Source organism: Pongo pygmaeus, chromosome 5, assembly GCF_028885625.2.
Source record: "Pongo pygmaeus isolate AG05252 chromosome 5, NHGRI_mPonPyg2-v2.0_pri, whole genome shotgun sequence".
Lineage (NCBI taxonomy): Eukaryota > Metazoa > Chordata > Mammalia > Primates > Hominidae > Pongo > Pongo pygmaeus.
In genome coordinates this window covers 132,116,471-132,137,750 of record NC_072378.2, presented here as the reverse complement: position 1 = coordinate 132,137,750, position 21,280 = coordinate 132,116,471, and the positions used below count along the sequence as shown (strand labels likewise).

General features: G+C 41.2%; 1 protein-coding gene and 1 pseudogene across 1 annotated transcript in view; one reads left to right on the top strand and one right to left on the bottom strand.

Annotated features, from left to right (window-relative positions):
• ENPP1 (ectonucleotide pyrophosphatase/phosphodiesterase 1) overlaps positions 1 to 17,165 on the bottom strand; it is an 84,999-nt gene extending 67,834 nt beyond the window's left edge. The window contains exon 1 of the mRNA XM_054492453.2: positions 16,904 to 17,165. Within this exon, the coding sequence (XP_054348428.1) occupies positions 16,904 to 17,143 (240 nt within the window). The 5' untranslated portion in view covers positions 17,144 to 17,165. The remainder of the gene's footprint in view (positions 1 to 16,903) is intronic.
• Positions 5,308 to 5,597, top strand: LOC129038925 (selenoprotein K-like; annotated as a pseudogene).
• Positions 17,166 to 21,280: the final 4,115 nt, after the last annotated feature.

Genomic DNA, 21,280 nt, shown 5'->3' with positions numbered 1-21,280 from the left:
ATAGCCACATGTAGCTAGTGGTTATCATCTTGGAGTGAACACATCTATGAACTCAAAATCTAGCAGGAAAAAAAAAAGTTACGAAGTGGTCAATTGACAACAATAACAAAAAAGACAGTGTGCTCTTTTTTTTTCAGGCTCCCTTTGATTTGTTAGTGCCACTAAAGCTATTATAGTTTGCAGGCTCCTGTTCATTTTGTTTGTGCCACTAAAGCTATTATAAAATGACTTTTCCAAAAGTAAATCAGACCTTGTCACTAAGAATAAAAATAAAAAAGAAACCAAACAGAAAAATATTTCAGTGATTTCCAATTGCTTTCAATTGCTTTTTTTTTTTTTGAGACACAGTCTCGCTCTGTCACCCAGGCTGGAGTGCAGTGGCGCCTTCTCGGCTCACTGCAACCTCCACCTCCCGGGTTCAAGCAATTCTGGTGTCTCAGCCTCCCGAGTAGCTGGGATTACAGGTGTGTGCCACCACGACAGGCTAATTTTTGTATTTTTGGTAGACATGGGGTTTTACCATGTTGCCCAGGCTGGTCTTGAACTCTTGGCTCAAGTGATCTGCCAGCCTCAGCCTCCCAAAGTGCTGGGATTACAGGCGTGAGCCACTGCGCCCGGCCTCCAATTGCTCTTAAAACAAAAACCGGCTGGGCACGGTGGCTCACACTTCTAATCCCAGCACTTTGAGAGGCCGAGGTGGGTGAATCACAAGATCAGGAGTTTGAGACCAGCCTGGCCAACACAGCGAAATCCCATCTCTACTAAAAATACAAAAAATTAGCTGGGCATGGTGACGAGCACCTGCAATCCCAGCTACTCGGGAGGCTGAGGCAGGAGAATCGCTTGAACCTGGGAGGCAGAGGTTGCAGTGAGCCGAGATGGCGCCACTGCACTACAGCCTGGGTGACAGAGTGAGACTCCGTCTCAAAAAACAACAACAACAACAACAACAACAACAAAAATCCTGCCTGGAGATGGCTCTGGCAACACTTCCCACCTCATCCCCATTACACTCCACTCAGCGCTACACACCAGTCATCCTGGCCTCCTCCAAGCTCTGGGATGGGCCATGTCGTCTCCTCTCCCAGGGCCTTTCCCCTGCTGCTGCCTTTTCTCATAATCCTCTTCTGCTTGCCTGTCACTTCCTAAGAAATGCCTTCTCAGACCTCCTGGACAAGGCTAATTCCCCCTCACTATGTACACAGCTTCTGGGCTGCACTTATTTTAGCTGCAACTTGAGATATTCTTGTGTAATTCTTTGACAAATATCTGGCCCCCTCAGATAAAACCCAAAAAACAGACAGTAAGTAAACTTTCCCTTTGACCATTTAGCCCCCAGCCTCTTGCACCAGACTGCCCACACAGTAAAAACTCCACATATTTGTTAAATAAGTTACAAACCATAGCAATAACAATACTGAACCCTGATCTAGCATCTACTACCAGGCACTCTTCTCATTAGTTTATAAATATGAATCCGTCTAACCCTCAAAACAAACCTATGAGGTACTACTATTATTATCCCCATTTAATAGGCAAGGAAGCTATGACACAGAGAAGTTAAGGGACCTGCCCAAAGACCCAAAGCAATTATTGGCAGAGATGCGATTTACACTCCAGCAATCTGGCTCCAGGGTCTGGCCCTTACTCACTAAGCTCTATGGCCTCAACAGGATTCAGTAGCAATTGAGTGGTTCTGGGACAGGGAGATGGGGCCAAAGAGCATCTAAAGAATGTTTCATTTGAGAGGACACATTGAGTTGGGTCTTGCTGGGTGCCTGATGTTGGGTGAGAAAAGGAGAGGTTAAAAAAATCACTGTGGGGTAGAAAACAGATATAATCTGTACAAAGTGTATTTGGAGAACTGTACAAGGCTGAGCTGAATGTCATAGAAGGCGTGCTTCAGAGGTGTGGAATGCTGATGAGAGATATGCATCTTCAGTCCTTTTTTGACTCTCTAAATGGGCAAAGTGCCATCAGAGCAGCAGTTGATTGAAACATATCTGAGCCCTACAAACTCCTAAATACAAAGTATGCACATAATATTGCATGTACTATACAACATATAGGATACTGAGTCCCACTGAAGTATGGGAGCTAGGCCAGACACTCCCAAGCCAACAGATTTGCTCCCTCCTACCTCACAGAACTGTGCCCATTAAAGGAGATAAGTCTTTAGCATAGGGCCGGACAAATAGTAAACACAAATAGGTATGTATGTATTTAACAAACACACACAGCACTTACTACCAGCAAGGGTCTGCTCTAAGTGGTTGACAAATATTAACTCATAAATGACTGAACACGTATGTCACAGACTTTCAGCACTGCTACGAATGGATGAAACTATTCATGGTGAGCCCTACAGTGATTAACATCTACTGTTACCCCAAGTGTGAGAAATAAAAACCAGTCTCGGCTTAGGAGTATATATTTTCTCATTGTGTGCTGTGGCAGTCCCAGAAAAATTCTGAGCAGAAACATAATGCAGAGAAGTTATTATTTTAGAAAAACTAGTAATTTAACCATGAGAAAGAGACATAAGCAATAGAGATGGAGCTAAGGAATGAAAAAAACAGAAAACAAACACGTACCAAAAAGCTGGAAATTCTTGGGGACTGAGAATGTCTAAAGTATGCATAGAAATAGTTTCAAAGACTACCTATTGAACTGAGGATACTAAAATAAAAGTCTCAAAATCCTACTTATGAAAAGTACATTATAAAGCTGTCTATCAATGGTAAACTTTCATAATGGAATATAAATGAAAAAAGGCAACAGAATAATATGCACAAAGTGATCTCATCTTTGTTTTTTTTTTAAAGTGATATGTACACATAGAAAAGTCCTGGAGGGGAAAAAACCCAAAAGCAATTTTCATTTTCTTCTTTATACTTTTTTATATTTTCTGAATTTTTTGCAATAGATAGTATTTTTATAACAAGGGGGAAAATATAAGCTCTCAAAACAAATATTTTGGAACTAGAAGAAACCCATCTAATCCAACTCCTCATATTACAGTTAAGGAAACTGAAAGTCAAAGAAAGAAAGTAATTGTTCAAAGGTCACATAGCAAATGATTCTTGTGATTCAAGTTTAGACCCTTTACATGATCCCTGTCTCTGAAGACCTTTGCTTGAATCATTCCATAATACTCAATATTCTTTTTCTTTGAAAGTTTCTAAGAGATAACAAATGTATAAATACTTACATATGTCAATATTCTTCACATTTACCTCCTTTGTGCTGATTAGTAAGGTATTCAAATACATTGTGTCCAAGTAGAGTTGTTTCCTGCTTATTTCCCCGACTAATCCAAAAGCGGATAAGACTGACAGAGTCTCTTCATAATGCTCCTAAACCACACTGTTCCCACATGAATATTTCATTCACCTGTTTCCTAGTATCCCAGAGATTCTAATCGAAGTGGTGCTGGGTGGCAGTTTATAGGAAGCTAGTGTGTTTGGATGATGAAGTATTATGGAATAAACTCTGGGCCAAGGACATTTAACCTGATTTTACATCACCTGAAAAAGCATTGGTATAAGATTCCTTTGTTTTGGTTTTGTGTCAAGTATACTGTTGACTGTTGAGAGGGGACTGCAGTGGAAACTTGGAATTGGAGAGTTCCATTGATCGTGCGATGGAAAGCACCATCTACATGATATTTTGATAGATGGATGGCTGAATTGGAAAAACATCTGAATGTTATCGGGTAACAGCAAAGACAGAAGATTGGCAACGCTAAGGGCAATAAAGAGCAATTAAAGGACAAGCCAGTGCAGAGTAAAAGAAGGCAATTAAATTATAAGCAACACACGAGAGCACAGGCAGGTTCCTGAAAGACGGAGACGGCATATGCAAAGGGAGGAGACTATGTTGTGTTCTATATGTGCAAGAGCAATGGGGCTACTTGTATCCATGTGCCGCTGAGGTTCACGGAAGGAAAGGTGCCAAATGCAACCAGAGGTAGCACCAATTCAACCTAATGCAACCACAGTTGAGGTCATGGAGGCCCACCGAGTTTTTTCATTTTGTTTTAGGTTTCTAATCACAACACCATGTATGAAGTCAGTGGCACAGCAAGGGTTAATTTGAATTCCCAGCTACGGAAATTCCCGATGTGGTGCCTTCTGTGCTGTCTCATAGCCTTATGGAGTGCTGATACTCAAACTTAATTGTTCAGACAAACCTCTGAGGATCTATGAAAATGCAGATCTTGGTTTGGTAGGTCTGGGGTGGGGCCCAAGATTCTGCATTTCTTACAAATTCTAAGACGATAATGCTGATATGTCAGTCTGCAGACCACACCTTGGGTAGTAAGGATGTAAAGCGCCTTCTGAGTAAGGAAAAATAAAAAATTCTCAGTCACATTGAAGCTTATCAACAATAACAAGAAAAAACCACTTATTCAGGGCATATTATGCACCATTTTGTACACATTATATAATTTACTTCTCCTAACACACTCTAATATGATGTTGTCTCTATGCTACAGTTGTGGTACTATTTAGGAAACTTTTTTGTCTATATTCAAACAGCTAGTAACAGTACCAGGATTTAAACCTGATTTTGTCTGACTCCAAAACTATTCACCAATAAACTACAGAGATGAGATTAACAGAATTATTAATTTTGTGATCTTGGAAAGTCTCCAAACTTTCTCTGAGCCATGATTTTTTCATCTCTAACATGGGGATGGATAATAGCAGAGCTGTGGTTTGGACTAATGAGGTAGGAGATGTAGAAGTATTTTGAAATTTATCAAAGAATGTAAGGATACAATCATTGTAACTAGGTTAATTTTCACTCTCCTCTCCCTAGTTCTTGAGAGTTTATTTGGAGGTTCTAGCAGGGGAGTGCACCTACTCATATACCCTTGACCAAAGACTGGTTCTCGTCTATGGGAGATAGTCATCTTCTTCAACTGAGCGCACATCTTCGGGAGGGACACACGTGGAGTAGTGAGGGAGGAAGGGGACACCCGCCTGGCCAGCCAGATAGCCAAATCAGCCGTGGTGATCAAGGAGGTGATAGATGTCACAGCCAGATCGCCCTCACATCCCCTAGTTCTTAAAAATATTACTGAAAATATTACTGAATGTACACCTATTTCCTAAATATTTGTAAATATATTCACAAAATTTTGCTTATCAGGATCCCATTATACTTCTAAAAGTTACTAACAACCCTAAGATGCCTTTTCAGATGACTATGGACATTCTTCTTTAAAACCACACCAAAATTCTAAAAGTAGCAATTTCTTAAAGTATGGCCAGTCGCTCCGAAGCAGGGAAGGGGGGCAAGATGGTTTACATCTCGAATGGACAAGTGCTGGACAGCTGGAGTCAGTCTCCATGGAGATTATCTTTGATAACAGATTTCTTCTGGGGAACAGCTGAGTTTGTAGTTTTGCTTTTCAAAACTCTGCTTCAGCAAGATGCGGAAAAAAAAAAAAAAGAAGCTATGGAAACTCATCTGATTCCAGATATGATGATGGAAGAGGGCCCCTGGGAAACTCTCCCCAAAGAATTGGTCGAATCAATCATTTGCGTGGCCCCAGTCCTCCTCCAATGGCTGGTGGATGAGGAAGGTAAATGTCTGCTCTACGAAGCAGACAACTGGACATGCATATTCACAGCAGAAAGAAACCACCAAGAAGTGGGGGGCTGGCCATGCTGGAGCAGTAGACAAATGTGTATGTCTAAATAGGGACTGCTCTGTGTCCTCACAGACAAATGAGGTAATGCTGAGAATTCCCTCTGCAGGGAACTGGCTGACTGACATGCAGTTCCACAAATGCACGTTTGTCTCATTATCTTTTTTGTATAGTTTATTAAAGTATTAATATAGTTTCAACAAGTAAGTATTTTTAGGTTGTAAAATGAACTCCTCATCTTTATATTAAATTCACAAAAAACTGAATCTGAAGAATATAAATAAAAGGCTGTGTATTTAACATTTAGTGTCACCTTTTCGACTTCTGAAATACTGTTCATTGGTAATTTGTTCTCATTTATAAATCACATCGTATTCATTTCGATAGTATGCATATATCTGTGCTCTTGAAATAATTCTTATCTATTTGTCTTTTGAAAAAAGTAAATTATGGCATAAAAATGGAAAAGATATTACTGAACTTTTCCTGTTACATTAACTTTACTGTTACATTAAAATCCATTAGTCTATCTTGCACTTTGAATGGAAATTATACCAATGTATAATTTTGTAACATCATCCACTCGTCCTTTGGAAAATATTGGTTCACTAAGTTCTATCATTCTTCCAAATGTTAACGCATGTCATTAAACAACATGAAAAAAAAACCCACATTCCTCGCTGTCTTCATCAATTTTGTGTAAAGATCAGGAAGCTGTTACACTCAAATGGCAAATACAAGTTTTTCAAAATTCTAATTTTTGCTTGGAAGCTCAGATTTTATCATAGACAACTGATAGCTTCATAGGTTTTCCTTGAAGGGACAAGCTAACATCACTCATTTTTGAGAAAATATGTCAAATAAATAAGTCTAAATAAAAAGCTTGTCAGTTCTTTCAAAGAAAAATGGTGTTCTTTGAAAAAAAATTAGTTCAGCTTGCAACTTAAACAACTGCACAGCTGCTTTTCTTCTAGAAAACAGTACTTCAGTATGCAGCAGATATGCTACATGCATACTTCCAATTGTGTCACACAGAATATCAAAAAGACAGATAATCTAGGTTTCAGATTATTAAATCTGCTTCATCAAGGACTTTTTTTTTGAGACAGAGTCTCACTCTGTCACCCAGGCTGGAGTGCAGTGGCACAATCTCAGCTCACTGCAACCTCTGCCTCCTGGGTTCATGCCATTCTCCTGCCTCAGCCTCCCAAGTAGCTGGGACTACAGGTGCCCACCACCAAGCCCGGCTAATTTTTTTTGTATTTTTAGTAGAGATGGGGTTTCACCGTGTTAGCAAGGATGGTCTCGATCTCCTGACCTCATGATCTGCCCGCCTCGGCCTCCCAAAGTGCAAGGATTACAGGAGGGAGCCACCGCGCCCAGCCTCATCAAGGACGTTTTTACTGCTTCATCTAAGGTGTTCTTTTTAGTGAAATGGCTTTTTTTTTTTTTTATTGCAAGTGCATGACTACTTGTACAATTGGTGTCATTGCAATGACTTCTGCTAAGGTGCCATCACTCCTTTAATACCACGGTGTAAAAGTCAACACAGTGGAAGGGCAAATAATGTCTTAATCTACTGAGTTTCTTTTCAATTCTCTCTCTCTAACCATAAGAGATCATCAAGACCCCCCCAGATGCTTGCTAATGTCAAAAAAAGCTTTCTAAGCGGGAGGGGGATCGGGAAACACACCTTTAGGAACAAGCTAGTTTCTCAAAAATATTCACCTGAAAACCAAGATAGTGATTTTTTAAAGACTCTCAAATCACACCTGTTACAGGATGTTTGCCAGCTAAGTCTGTGCAAAGTCCTGAAATACGGTGAGAAAATGGTCAATCCATAAATGAGAAACACTTGTGACAATTCGCTGTGACAATTTACTTCCTCCAGAATGATTTTCTTATGCATATTATACATATATATAAAATATGTACATACACACACGTGTGTGCGTATGTGGGTGTGTGTGTATATATATATATATGGAGAGAGAGAAAGACAGACAGAGATTGAGAGAGCGAGAGAGAGAGAGAGAGAGACATGGGGTTTCATTATATTGCCCAGGCTGATCTTAAATTATGGCCTCAAGTGATTCTCCTGCCTCGGCCTCCTTTAGAGGCATGAGCCACCTCACACAGCCCAAAATCACTTTCTATCAAAACTATTTTTCTATTCTGCTGCATTTAAAAATAAGCCAGGAAGGAAACTCAAACTAAGAAGAAAAGTACAATTTCCCGTAAGTATACCTACTTTGGAAGCTCCCAGAAACAGTTGATTGTTGACTTCACACTAATCAAGTGCACTAATTTTGACTTCCACCCAGGAAAATCTAGTCACTGAACTACCGAAGACACATATATATCTCAATATAGAGGCAATCTTTAGCATCACCACACCAGAAATTTCTTAGGTTCTAACTACATATTGTTTTACTGAAGCGGGCAAAGGAGAGTTGGAAACCCAACAGCAGGCCAAGCTTAATGAATAGGATACAACATTTAGCAAATGAATGGGATGGCATTAGCTATTAGTCCATGATAAAAATCTGTAGATGAAAGTCCTTCCAGTTACCATCATAGTCTATTACTTACTAACAGTGTGGCTTTTGCCTATAAATTTAGCCCATTGTTGCTAGAAGTAGAGTAAATGAACCACCTACATCTGAATAACTTGAGGTGCTTGTTAAAAAGTGAGGATTCTTTGGGTCCATTCCAAATCTAATAAATCATAATCGCTGAGATTGGAGCCTAGGAATCTGTCTTTAACACTTCCCAGGTGGTTTTTATGCACAATAATGTCTGCATGGAAACCTGACTGAATCCCTGACTGAGCCTCAGATTCCTTATCTGTAAAGCAGAATTGACTGTCATCATAGTTTCCTATTTCACAGTTGTTGAGTATTGAGGATCAATCAAAAATATATGGGAAATGCTTTTTAAAACTGCCAAGTGCTACAAAAATGATTATAACCATCTAAACTTCTACCACCTACATTTCTACCAACACTTCTTCTAAAAACTAAAAGTAAAAAAAGGTAAAAATAATTTTTCAAAGACACTACAGATATTATCTTAATTCTTGCAACTAAATCTCAGATAACTAGAATACTCAGAAAATAGTCTTCTCGTTAATACTTAACTGAACATTCTGGTCACTCTTTTGAAAAACCTTAAATGTGTTACTACATTGCCTTTCCTTGGTAAATGCATAACTTAGTTTTTATCTGATGACAATGGATTTTTGAGCTGGGTCAGAATTCTGAGTATCAGGTTTTGTTGCACAAGATTTATGCTTAGAAGAGTAATCTATGTTCGGCCCTGAGCTCATTTGCTAAAAGGTTTCTTGTTTATTTTTTCTTGTTTGGGGGATATTTTACGGTTGATGGAGGCATGCTTATTTTAACCAAAAGCAGATCTCTAATTACAAGTTGTATTCCAAACGTTTATTTGTTCCTAAGTTGTCTGGAACTTAAATGCCTCTCCCCATAGCAAGAAAAAAAAGTTATAAATCATGATAAAGTTCTCTGGCTTGTACAAAAAGGCCACAATATAGATGAAATACATTTGCTGTATCTTAAATGTCACACAAATATTTTACAATGGTATTCATCAAACTTGAGAGCAAAATTGAATATGAAACTATTTTCATTTACCTTTAATATTGCTACTTAAGATAAAAAGAGTCAGCTGGATGAAGATGAAAAGCTGATAGAGCCGGGCGTGGTGGCTCACGCCTGTAATCCCAGCACTTCGGGAGGCCGAGGTGGGCAGATCACTTGAGGTCAGGAGTTCGAGACCAGCCTGGCCAACATGGCAAAACCTTGTCTCTACTAAAAATACAAAAAAAAAAAAGAAAAAAAAATTAGCCAGGTGTGGTGGTGCGCACCTGTAATCCCAGCTACTCAGGAGGCTGAGGCAGGATAATCACTTGAACCAGGGAGGCGGACAGAGGTTGCAGTGAGCCAAGTTCACTCCACTGCACTTCAGCCTGCACGACAATGTGACCACCAGGGATTTTCTTCAGAGTCATGATTAGGACATGATGGGGGCAGGAGATGACAAAACTGAGTGTCCAAAGTTAACTAAACAAGTGAAATAAAAATTAGCAAAGTGTTTTTGAAACAGTAGCTGCGTATCCCTAAGAAAGAGATAACATGGAGTGGAAACAGCTGAGCTATAAATGGTGAGAAAGAAATACCAGAACAAGATTCAAGGCAGAAGAAAAGAAGGGACAGAAAGCAATGCTGAAGAAGAGCGAAGAATCACTGAATTCAGGGTGTGGCAGCAAAGTTACCAAAACCAAAGAGGCCTTGGTGTAAGTGAAGGAGGCTCTCCTTCATACATGCCAACTGCCACACTTGGAGTGTTTGTACCTGCAAGAATGTTCACTGACTAGATTTCTGATTCTGAATCCAAGTTATCACAGAGGCCCCATCTGCCTTCTTCTTAGGCACCTTCACCTTAGTTGGGCACTTCTGTTCCTTCACTATCTCCTCCATCTCCCTATACCCAAATAAAATTATATCCCAGTTTTAATCTTACCCCTGAATTTATACCCAAGTGTCATCTCTATGTGGATTCCTGACCATCACAGACCCTATGGGTCCCTGCTTGTGTATTCAGTCTTCCCATCTTCCCCTTTTCCAAATCAAAGTGTGGCTCAGTCTAACTAAAAATGCAGTACATTCATTCAAGCAATTAAAAGCTGACACTGAGTGTCAGGTACTATCCTCTGCCTAATAGTAAAAACAACAGTCTTGGGTTCCTAGGAATCCTTTATGTATTTTATTAGAACATGTGAAACAAATACCATAAGGGACACAGAGAACACTTCTCTGGCCTCTTTAAGATGCTCTGGTTATTTTGAATTAAAATGTTCAACTATGGCTGGACAGATAACAAATTTTATAAACCGAAGGAGCAATGTCAACTCCAAGTCTGATTAAGAGCAGAGACTTAGTTTGAACATTCTTCCTTCCGTATTCTAGAGTTCAGATAATGGATTATAAGGGAAGGAAAAGGAAGCTAATTGAATTATAATTTTTACACCCAAATCTCAAATAATGCCAGCTTCTGCCTCTTATAAAGAACTCTTTCACAGCATATACTCAGGGCAACTTGAATCTATGCTCCTGGGTTGCATTCCTCAAACTTGGCCCAAATAAAGCTCTATAATTACATTAATTTTGCCTTGGTTTTTTTTTCTTTAGGTCAGCAGGATTCACAGTGACTTCCCACCACCACCTGGTGTTTTTCTCTAAAATCAGTGCTTCGTACCAGCATGAACTCATTGCATTCTCCATTTCTGGAAGTCCTACCACATGTTGTGGAGATGAGGTCTCACTATGTTGCCTAGGTAGGTCGTGAACTCTTGAGCTCAAGCAATCCTCCCACATCGGCCTCCCAAAGTTCTGGGATTTCAGGCATTAGCCACTGTGCTCCGCCAGAAATCTTATCTTGTGTGGTTGAAGCTGATTGAGATTGGATAGATCGGCATTTCCATTGTGCAAACCACACTCAGTCTTCCAGACTGGAAGAATAAATAAATGGAATCATGAAAAGTTAATTGGCAAAGCTTACAGAAAGCTTTAACCTTCCCTGGCCTAAGGCTCTTCTATTTGCTTAACTTACATTCTACCCTGCTTGGAAAACATCAGCTTTCTCCTTCTGAAATAAGAATGGAAAGATCCATGCACCTGGATGAAGGAGCCTATGAACCAGCTCTCCTGAAAAGTTGTAAACTAAACATAAAATCCAAAGCTCTCAACCAACTGAGTGGACCTACTCTCGGCCAAGGAGACCCCAGAGAAACCTCAAAAAACTGAGGTCTCAGTCAAAATAGGAAGAGAGGTCAAACGCACCTCATTATACTCCCTCCCTTTTGGAGTTGAGGTGTAACAATTGACCAGCATTAATGTTACAATAGAAATAAGACTGCAAAAACAGGCTCTGTGGCAACAAGACATCAAGTTATAAACAAGACCTTAAGGGTATGCAAGGAGAGGGTGAAGTCATGTCTGCAAACCATCAATCTTGCTACACAGCATGCTTAACTTACAACATCCCTTTTTTTGTTGTTTTGAGACAGTCTTGCTCTGTCACCTGGGCTGGAGTACAATGGTGCAATCTCGGCTCACTGCAACCTCCGCCTCCCGGGTTCAAGTGATTCTCCTGCCTCAGCCTCCCAAGTGGTTGGGACTACAGGCACGTACTACCATGCCCTGCTAATTTTTTTTTGTATTTTTAGTAGAGAAGGGGTTTCACCATGTTGGTCATTCTGGTCTTGAACTCCTGACCTCAAATGATCCCACCTGCCTCAGCCTCCCAATATGCTGGGATTACAGGCGTGAGCCACCACACATGGCCACAACATCCCTTTCTGTTGATTCCAAGTTTTAGACAGAGCCTTACTCCTTTAATCAATTGCAAATTAAAGAATCTCCAAATCACCGGGCAAAGTGGCTCACGCCTATAATCATAGCACTTCAGGAGGCTGAGGTGGGTGGAACTCCTGAGCTCAGTTCAAGACCAGCCTGCGCAACAAAGTAAAACCCCGTCTCTACTAAAATACAAAAAAATTAGCCAGGAGTGGTGGTGTGCACCTGTAATCCCAGCTACTTGGGAGGCTGAGACAGGAGAATTGCTTGAACCCGGGAACGGGAGGTTGCAGTGGGCTGAGATCATGCTATTGCACTCTAGCCTGGGCGACAGAGCAAGACTGTCTCAAAAAAAAAAAAAAAAAAATCTCTGAATATGCTGAATAAATAACCTGTAAGCCCTTGCTTTAAGATATCCCACCTTTTCATATGGAATCAATGTATACCTTTCATGTACTGATTTATGTCTTTGCCAGTAACTCCTGCCTCCCTGAAATATATAAAAACAAACAGTAATCCAACTGCCTCAGGTGCACATTCTCAGGACTCCTTGAGAAAGTGTTTCCCTGAGCCACAGTCACTCATCTTGGCTCAGCATCAAGCTCTTTAAAATATTTTACAGAGTTGGGTTTTTCCATCAACAAGGTGATATTCTTCATTATTGTCAAAGCCTTATAAGTTTCTCACTGAAAATTCTAAATTAATTGAGGATTCTTTTAACAGCAAGTTCTTAGGAGACAAAAACATCAAAGATCATGGTCTCCAACCTGGAAGATATTGTTTAATAGAAAATACCATCAAATAAAGGACTCCTAGCCACGTTAGAAGGGCCAATATCAGGCTGCCCTGCCTGAGTAGACATCTTCCTCAGTGGAGATCTTCAACACTTTGTTCTTTAGACCAGGACAAGAAGTGGATTGAAATATTCATTTGGTTACCTTCAGGAATAGGAACAATTTTCCTATTTGTATTTCAAGTTGTTTTGTTGATAATTGTCCTTATTTGTGTCATCTTTAATTGATTATGCTTTGTATTTCTAGATGTCTAACGTCTACCACAAAATTTTATAACAAAAAACTCATCATAATACCTAGATGCTTAGAAATAACCCAGCACACCTCAACTCCAGTGTAAATGAATGACCTGAGATCCCACTGCTCTGTCCCCTTATTTTTCAATCCAATCCCTGAATTGTTGCCTACCAATTCAGCCTTGGAACCTCACTAAGTTCTTAAGTTATAGTACTTCTGCCCATCTCATTCCCTCTGACATGGGGCAAGATTATCCGGAAATGAGCCTTCCCAGCAATGTGGGACAAACTTACATCCAAAATGTTGATCATCAGTATTTTAAGAAGAGAAAAATTTTTATTAAAAGGAGGAAATGAGAAAGAAAAATTGCTCAGAGCAGTCTGAGATATGAGAACTATGCAAAATTTATCAGGCCCAGAGGGACATGAGCATGGGACTTCAGTCACATCACTGCACCCATTCCCAGGGGCAATTCTTTAAAAGCATTTTGTTCCTGACAGCTGCCTCACCCACTATCTTCATGTTCCTGGAATGTGTGATACAAAGAACAATGTATAGCCAACCAATAGCTTGTTATTGTAACATAAATGCTTGATAAACAACTTAGGAACTGCCTCTTCCTTTTTCCTTTAAAAACCCATTTGTAACTACTGCTAATAGGAGCATATACTCAGGGCAACTTGAATCTATGCTCCTGGGTTGCAGTCCTCAAACTTGGGCCAAACAGACTCTCTACATACATATATATATATATATATATTTTTTTTTTTTTTTTTTAAATAACTCTTTCACTGAAACATGAAAGTAGTCTTCAGTGACCCCCACCCATACGCAAGCCCTTTACACATACACAGATACACAGATATATGTATTCGTAAGTATAGCAGAAGGTCAGAAACACACACAAAAAAATGCTTTTGAGGAGCTAACTGGAGAAATGTATTGCAATGTAGTTGAGAATTACATGACTCTGTAAAATCACACCAAGAAACAAGAAGGATATTTAAATACATCTCCAGGTCAATACATCTCGGTGGAAGTCTACACTTCAGTTCAAAACTTCATTTACAACCAAGGAAAGGCATCTAATATTTAACATACCTACTGACGCATGTAGAGAATAATACTTGTTTTTCCCTCTTGCTGTTTTCCTCAGTTTGGCTCAGTACCTAGGCACAAGCATTCCAGGGCCCAGGGCCAAAAGCCTCTAAAGCACAGCTTGGTGGCCCTCTCCTAAGATCAAACACACAATGGGGAGAAGCCAGGGTAGGACAGAATCCTCACTGCTTCATCCACTCTCACACGCCTACATCATTTTAGTTTATCTGAGAAAACTGCAGAATAATGTAAAAATTACATTGCCACTGTAACATGTTTGCCTCTGCAAGGCAAGGCAACCCTTCTATTTATCCTGCTAAATTAAAACAGTGTAGCTGAGGATCATAGTGGTGGGCCTCTCCTAATCCCAACCCCAGGGTGCAATTAGTTCAATCTGTTTCTGCAGCTTTATGAAAAGTGTGCTGAGGTTTAATCTGAAAAAAAAAAAAAAAAAGGAATTCTATAATTGCAGCTCCTCTCTAGAAGACATATCCCAGAGCTCTTTGACGACAATTGTCAGGTTGCTTTTGGGGCCTTTTCCCTTTGGAAGCCCATTATTTGGGGAAGTTCTCGGGGGAGAAGAGGTTGGGGGAAAAAGGTATTGAAGTAGGGAAGGGAAAGAAGAATACGAGTTTGCACTTTCAGTTCAGTAGCTAAATAGCAATTTCAACAATAAAGGGTCTCATTGTGTCACCCAAGCTGAAGTGCAGTGGCACAATCACGGTTCACTGCAGCCTTAACTTTCCCTGGCTCAGCTGAACCTCCCATGTCAGCCTCCCAAGTAGCCGGGACATAGACGCATGCTACCATACCCAGCTAATTTTTGTATCTTTTGTAGAGATGGGGTTTCATCATGTTGCCCAGGCTGGTCTCAAACTCCTGGGCTCAAGCAATGGAACCGCCTCAGCTTCCCAAAGTGCCGGGATAATAGGTATGAGTCACCGCACCACGTCTGTTTGGTAACATTTATATGTTAATGTCTCACAGTGTTCCATCAAAAGATATGAAGTAAGAATTCTTTCCAATTCAATAGATGCAAAAGACCCCAATTAATGAATAAAAAAGGTCCATAATAGTCCTACTTGTGGAAATAAGTCCTAGGACACTTTCATGTCAAATGCCCAGAGTAGCATCATCACACAGAATGCTGTTTGACCAGTTGACTGCAGGTCTCAAAGACTGGACGGCTTGTTCCAAAAGTAGACCTTTGCTGATATCTGTTGTGGATGTATAAGCAAATGAGCAAGAAAAATTTAAAAACTGAATTTTGCAATTGGAAAACCTGTAAAGATTTATAGGCATGTAGAAATGGTTTTACACTAGAGTTACACACAGATTCCATATACAATTCTGGACTACCTCATCGTGTATGAAACACCTCAAGGTATTGATACTAAACAATTTAAGTGATCAAGTTGTAAAAGCTAAGGTCTTCCATTAACAAAATTTTAAGAAGGTGACTCAAGAGACTAAGTTCTCATCAATATTGTGTTATTATAGACTCAAACAGTGTTACAAGATGCAAAATTTTATCTTGAGATGCAAACATCATGTGGCTTGGGATACTTATTCTTTGAACCTTAGGCTTCTTTTTAAGTACTAAGTATATGGCACCATCTCTTAAGTCTAGGCAGATTGATTCCTCAAAGTATTTTAGCATCTCCATGATCTCCCAAATATAGTGAAAATGGAAATGCATACAAAATGAAAGGAGACTTCAAAAATTAGAAATTTTTCTACAAAGCATTGTTCAATCATATGTAAGGGGATATATTTTAGGGTACACTATACATAGAAATCTGTGATTTCCATATAATACAATAAAAATAATTCTATTTCCTTGCTGTTTTCAATTTACTTCCCTACATACATTCTTCAGCTTGATTTTCACAATAATCCCATGCAATGCACAAGGGAGTTGATGTTGTCCCATTTTCACACATTAGAAATTGAGGTTTGGGGACAGTTACGCAAGGCCTCAGCAATTAATAACAGCCAGGAATCCAGGCCTTCTCTCAATCAGCACTTCCCACCATGAATTCAGAATAAAAACCAACCCCCACACTTCATGAAGTTGACTGTGGGTCCTGCAAATGTCACAGCAAAATAGCAGAGGAGTAATAGGTAGCTTTTGTTAGCAACACAAACCGTGTAGCCTATGGTTAGAAGAGTGGGCAAAGAATCATAAAGGTTTCTTCAGTCCCGTAATGTGAATATCCATGGAATTTCTGAGCAGCTGCAAGGAAATTCCAAAACGGAGCGAAAGGGAAAAAGTGTTCCCTAGAGTTCCAATAAAACTTAAAGAGCTCCGCTAACTCTTCAACTGCAATCAGTTAACCCAAGTGAAGTCATGTATACTGCGCCCAGAGCCCCCCAAAAGAAGCAACACATTGATGCACCTTCTTAAGACCAACAACTTTCGCGTTTGACATTTTTCCCCTCTAAAAACCCGTACTCTCCTGGGGCAGGGGGTCGAGTATTTCTAAGGATGACCGTTTTGAACAGCCTGCTTTCACAGGCATCCGTAATTCAAGTGAGAGTGAACCATCCTGCCCTGCAGGGCGGCGGTGTAGGGCACTTGCAAAGGCTGCGGAGGAGAGCGCGCGGGCGAAGAAGCACTCCCGGACCATGCCTCTCTCCGGTGCCCGGTGCTGACTGCGCTGCGAGCGCAGGAGCTCGGCGCCGCCCTCCCCGTACTCCCAGCCCTCCCGGGCGCCGGGGCCTGGCCGCGGACCTACCAGCGAGAGTACTTTATAGGTGTTGGGGTCCTTGGCAGTGCGGGCGCGCGCCGCCTTCTCCAGCGGCTCCTCCCCCACGTCCATAGGGGCCAGCAAGGACGCGGCCGCCTGCGGGTCCCCGGGCGCCTCAGCAGCGTGGCTGTGGCCCCGATCGCGGCCGTTCCCCGCCGGGCCCTCCCGGGGAGCGCGCCCGCCCTCGCCGCCGCGGCTCCCGCCCCCAGCGCAGCCGTCGCGCTCCATCGTGGCCCCAGGCGCTCCGGCCCCGCTGCCCAGCCGCGCCTTTAATAAGGCCCCGCGCCGCCCGCCCCGCCCCTCCCCGCCGCGCCCGCCCCTAGCGGTCAGACCCTTGGCTCCCCGCCTTACACCCGGCTCTCGCAGTCAGGGCAAAGCGACTCAACGCCCCGGATTATTTGGCTTCCTGTCTGATTTCGGGCACTCTGTGTGTCGGTTATTTTGGGTCCCTTACGTGGGCGTGTCTTAAACTTCCCCCCAAGCCGTCACCTCCCCGCGCCCCGGCCACCCTCCCGACACTTGCAGGAATCGCCCTGCGTGGCCTTGCGGCGCGGGCTGGACTGGAATTGCAGCGTGTGGTCTGCAGAGGGCATGAGATCATGGGGCCCCAAAATAGAGCGGGGAGGAGGAGAAGGATGCAGCCGCTGATGCCGGTCCGGCTTCTCAAAGGTGGGAGAGAGTGGAGTCTTGGGGTCGACCTGTGAGTTTCTGGATGGAAATGCAAATAAACCATGGAGGAAGGCGAATTTCTGTTTCTCCCCCTCTGAGCCCTGTCCCCCACTACCTACGGTACTCTGAGAGAGAAATCGTCCACTTAAAATACGTGGGTTCACATATACTGAACACACATGTAAGGGATATTTCGTTTCCCACGCTTTTATGTGGTTTCTGGAGTCTTCTCGATATTGTTTTTATGTATATTTGCTTATTTTTCTAGACTTTCTGTATTGAAGGTTTCAGGAGTTGGCGTTGCCCTCTCCTGAGGTTGACACTGATACCTAGCAGTATCAAAAGTGTTAATGCAATCTGAAATACTTTGATAAGCCTTATTTTTCAACTAGGACGCTAACAGTGAGCTGATTCTTGATGGGTTTTGTTTTACCTTTGATTCTGGAACTTGCACATTTTCTGGCTCATCAGTTAGCAAAATCACCAGTGTGTAGTGAAGTGAGACAGAGGGAAACCAGTGACTTTGAACTACTTTGCAATACCCAGGACTGACTTCAGGTACCAAGGAAAACAATTAATTTTCAATACATTTTGAATACATGAATATATACAAATGTTTACAAATGAGAATGAATGTTTAACAAATATAAAATGCATGTTATCCCCTTTAAAATAGTCAACTTGGGATGCTCTTCATTTATGCTGACTCATCCATCCACCCATCCATTCATTCATCAAGTAATGAATCCTTCAACTCAATCTGTTGGCCTCCAACTATGCATACCATATAAAAAATGAATTAAAATGTATCTTTCCTCAAGTGTGGTGGAAGCGGGGGTAGGGAGGTAGGACCAACTTGTAAACAAAATAATTAAAACCTAAGACATATATGCACAATAGAGTCACACATAGGATATTGATACAGGAGATAGAAAGAAATTATTCAGGCAGATAGTGTGAGCAAGAGTCCTCGGCAGAACTTACCTTCTAACAAAAAGCAGCCCAAGAGATCACTTCCTTTCTAACAAAGGGCAACCTGGAAGATTGGGCTGCAAACATAGGTAAGGAAACTGGAAGCTTGCATGGGAGATGCCAGCAGCGGCACAGACAGAAGGGGCTACTGGGGCCAGGCATGTCCACCGTGGGGGTTCCACCTCCCCTCTTTTTTAGCACATGCACAGTAAGAAGGAAATAAGCAACATGGAGTAGCTACCTGCCTATATAGCAGAAGATTGGGGCCGGGGCTGCCAGAGATTTAAGCCCTATGCAGATGACACACCTGGTCCTAACTGGTTTTTCATGCCATATACATGAAACCGGGTGTTCGTTCCTTATGTAGATCAGACACCGCCTCCCCACTAGCTCATCTATAAAAACCCCTGCATTTCACCACGTATTGCAACCCATTTTTCGAGACCCCTCTCTGTAGCAGAGAGCTATTCTCTTTCTTCCGCCTATTAAAAATTCTGCTCTAAACCTCACCCTTGGTGTGTGTCCACATATTTGATCTTTGTGGCCGTGAGACCAAGAACCTCAGATGTCACCACAGACAACAAAGCTGCTTCAATATTATGAGAGCTTAGTAGAAAGGACAGTTGACATCTGGAAGAAGTAAAAGCCTTCCCTCAAAGCATTATTGAACTTTTTTTTAAAAAAGTTACCTTTGAGTCAGCTCACAAACCACCCAAGAGAAACAGGTTTTCACTGTTTCATAATCACACATATTTTTCTGTCCCAAACTTGGCTCCAAATTTTCCTTTGACTCTTTCCAAAAATCAGATTCAAGGACAAAAATTTGCTCCACTGAGACTGGTCAAATGAGTGTCAAAACCTCCAAAAGCAACTCAACAGAGACATTATCCAAAGTGCCTTTGAACCTGACAAAACAAATGGAAGAAGTGTATTGTCTGCATCTCAAGGCAACGAACCACTTTAAAGACTTAACATTTGGAAAACACAGTGTGCAGTCTCCAGGGTCACAAACATCTTAAGACCTAGGGAAAGCATTTTTCTGTGGCATTAATTTGTTTTTAAGATTTTGTATGACATCCTGGTTTTTCTTTGTTTTTTTTGAAAGCACAATATGCCGTGAACCATATTTGACTGAGGCAGCCCTATACACACTGCAAAAGGCAAAACATGTGCCATGTTAAAGGTTGCAGCATCTATTCAACACGATTGTGTGCCCAGTGTGGACAGATGGTCAGATTTTTCAAGAGAAGCAGGAAATTTAAATGTTTGTGTGAATTCTCCGGTTGCAAAATGTTGTCTACAAAATTCAGAGAAACAGTTCCTTCAAACAAACAAAATGTAGCACACTTAAAAGCCAAACAAAATGTAGCACGTCTGCAGGACAGACCTGGCACACACGTCACCAGGATGTGGCCTCTGCCTAATGCTCATGCCTCATCTGTGCCAGCTGGGACTTAATATGGGTAATTATAAAAACCCAATTGGAAGTCTAAAATCGGAGGAATAAAAATGAGCCAAGGCCGGGCACGGTGGCTCACGCCTGTAATCCCAGCATTTTGGGAGGCTGGCGCGGGTGGTTCACTTGAGGTCAGGTGTCTGAGACCAACCTGGCCAACATGATGAAACCCCGTCTCCACTAAAAAGACAAAAATTAGCAGGACATGGTGGCACATGCCTTTAGTCCCAGCTACTCCAGAGGCTGAGGCAGGAGAATTGCTTGAACCTGGGAGGCGGAGGTTGCAGTGAGCCAAGATCATGCCACTGCACTCCAGCATGGGCAACAGAGCAAGACTCTGTCTCAAAAAAAAAAAAAAAAAGAGAGTCAGATATGCCATTTTCAGGCTTAGCTATAGACATTGCAATGCCTATAGTGAAATATTGCCTCAGTCTTCTTTATTCTAAATGGTCTGAGGGACAGCTTCACCATCACATTCCAAAGTACAATAAGGTCATGAGACATAAAGCCACAACACAACTTTTTGGGTTAATGCAAAGATGAACAATGAATGTTTCATCCTTAATCCTAAATCACTCTGTTTTAGTGATTGCATACTCTAATCTGGAATGGCAGTAAAGATGATAATTTAATATTTTGTGTAAGTTGTCTATTAAGTTTTATTGTAACACATAAATATTTAAACATTTCTGTCTTGGTGCTTGAAGCTTTGGTTGTAGATAAGGCCAAAACACCAAACAAAAACAATTTATCAATGTTTAATTATTACTTTGAAATATTACTTTGAAACAACTTTTCTTAGGGATTAAAAAATGAAATATGCTGTAGGGTAATTATTTTAGCAGCTGTTCCAGAGCTTTTCCAGCTTTCTTCTAATTTGCCAGTAAAACAAGAAAGACATCTAGCCAAATCTAAACAGAAAAAAAACCCACAAGCCTCTTTTATCTTTGTGAGGCCTAGGGAAAACATTTTTCTGGGCATTAATTTATTTTTAAGAATGTGTATGACATCCTGATTTTTCTTTCTTTTTTTGAAAGCACAAAAATATGTCCTCTGGAGCAAGAAGCTTGGATAACCATGTGACCTTGAACAGATTACCAGAAGCCTCTGAGCCTTAGTTTCCTTATTTGTAAAATGCTCTTTCAGATAATATCTCTAAATGCCAACAAAATGTTTGACATTTCAACTTTATACAAGCATTTAAATCTATCCTTTGCATTTGTAAATCAACCACTCACTACCCCTAAGGGAGAGAATAAAAAGATTTG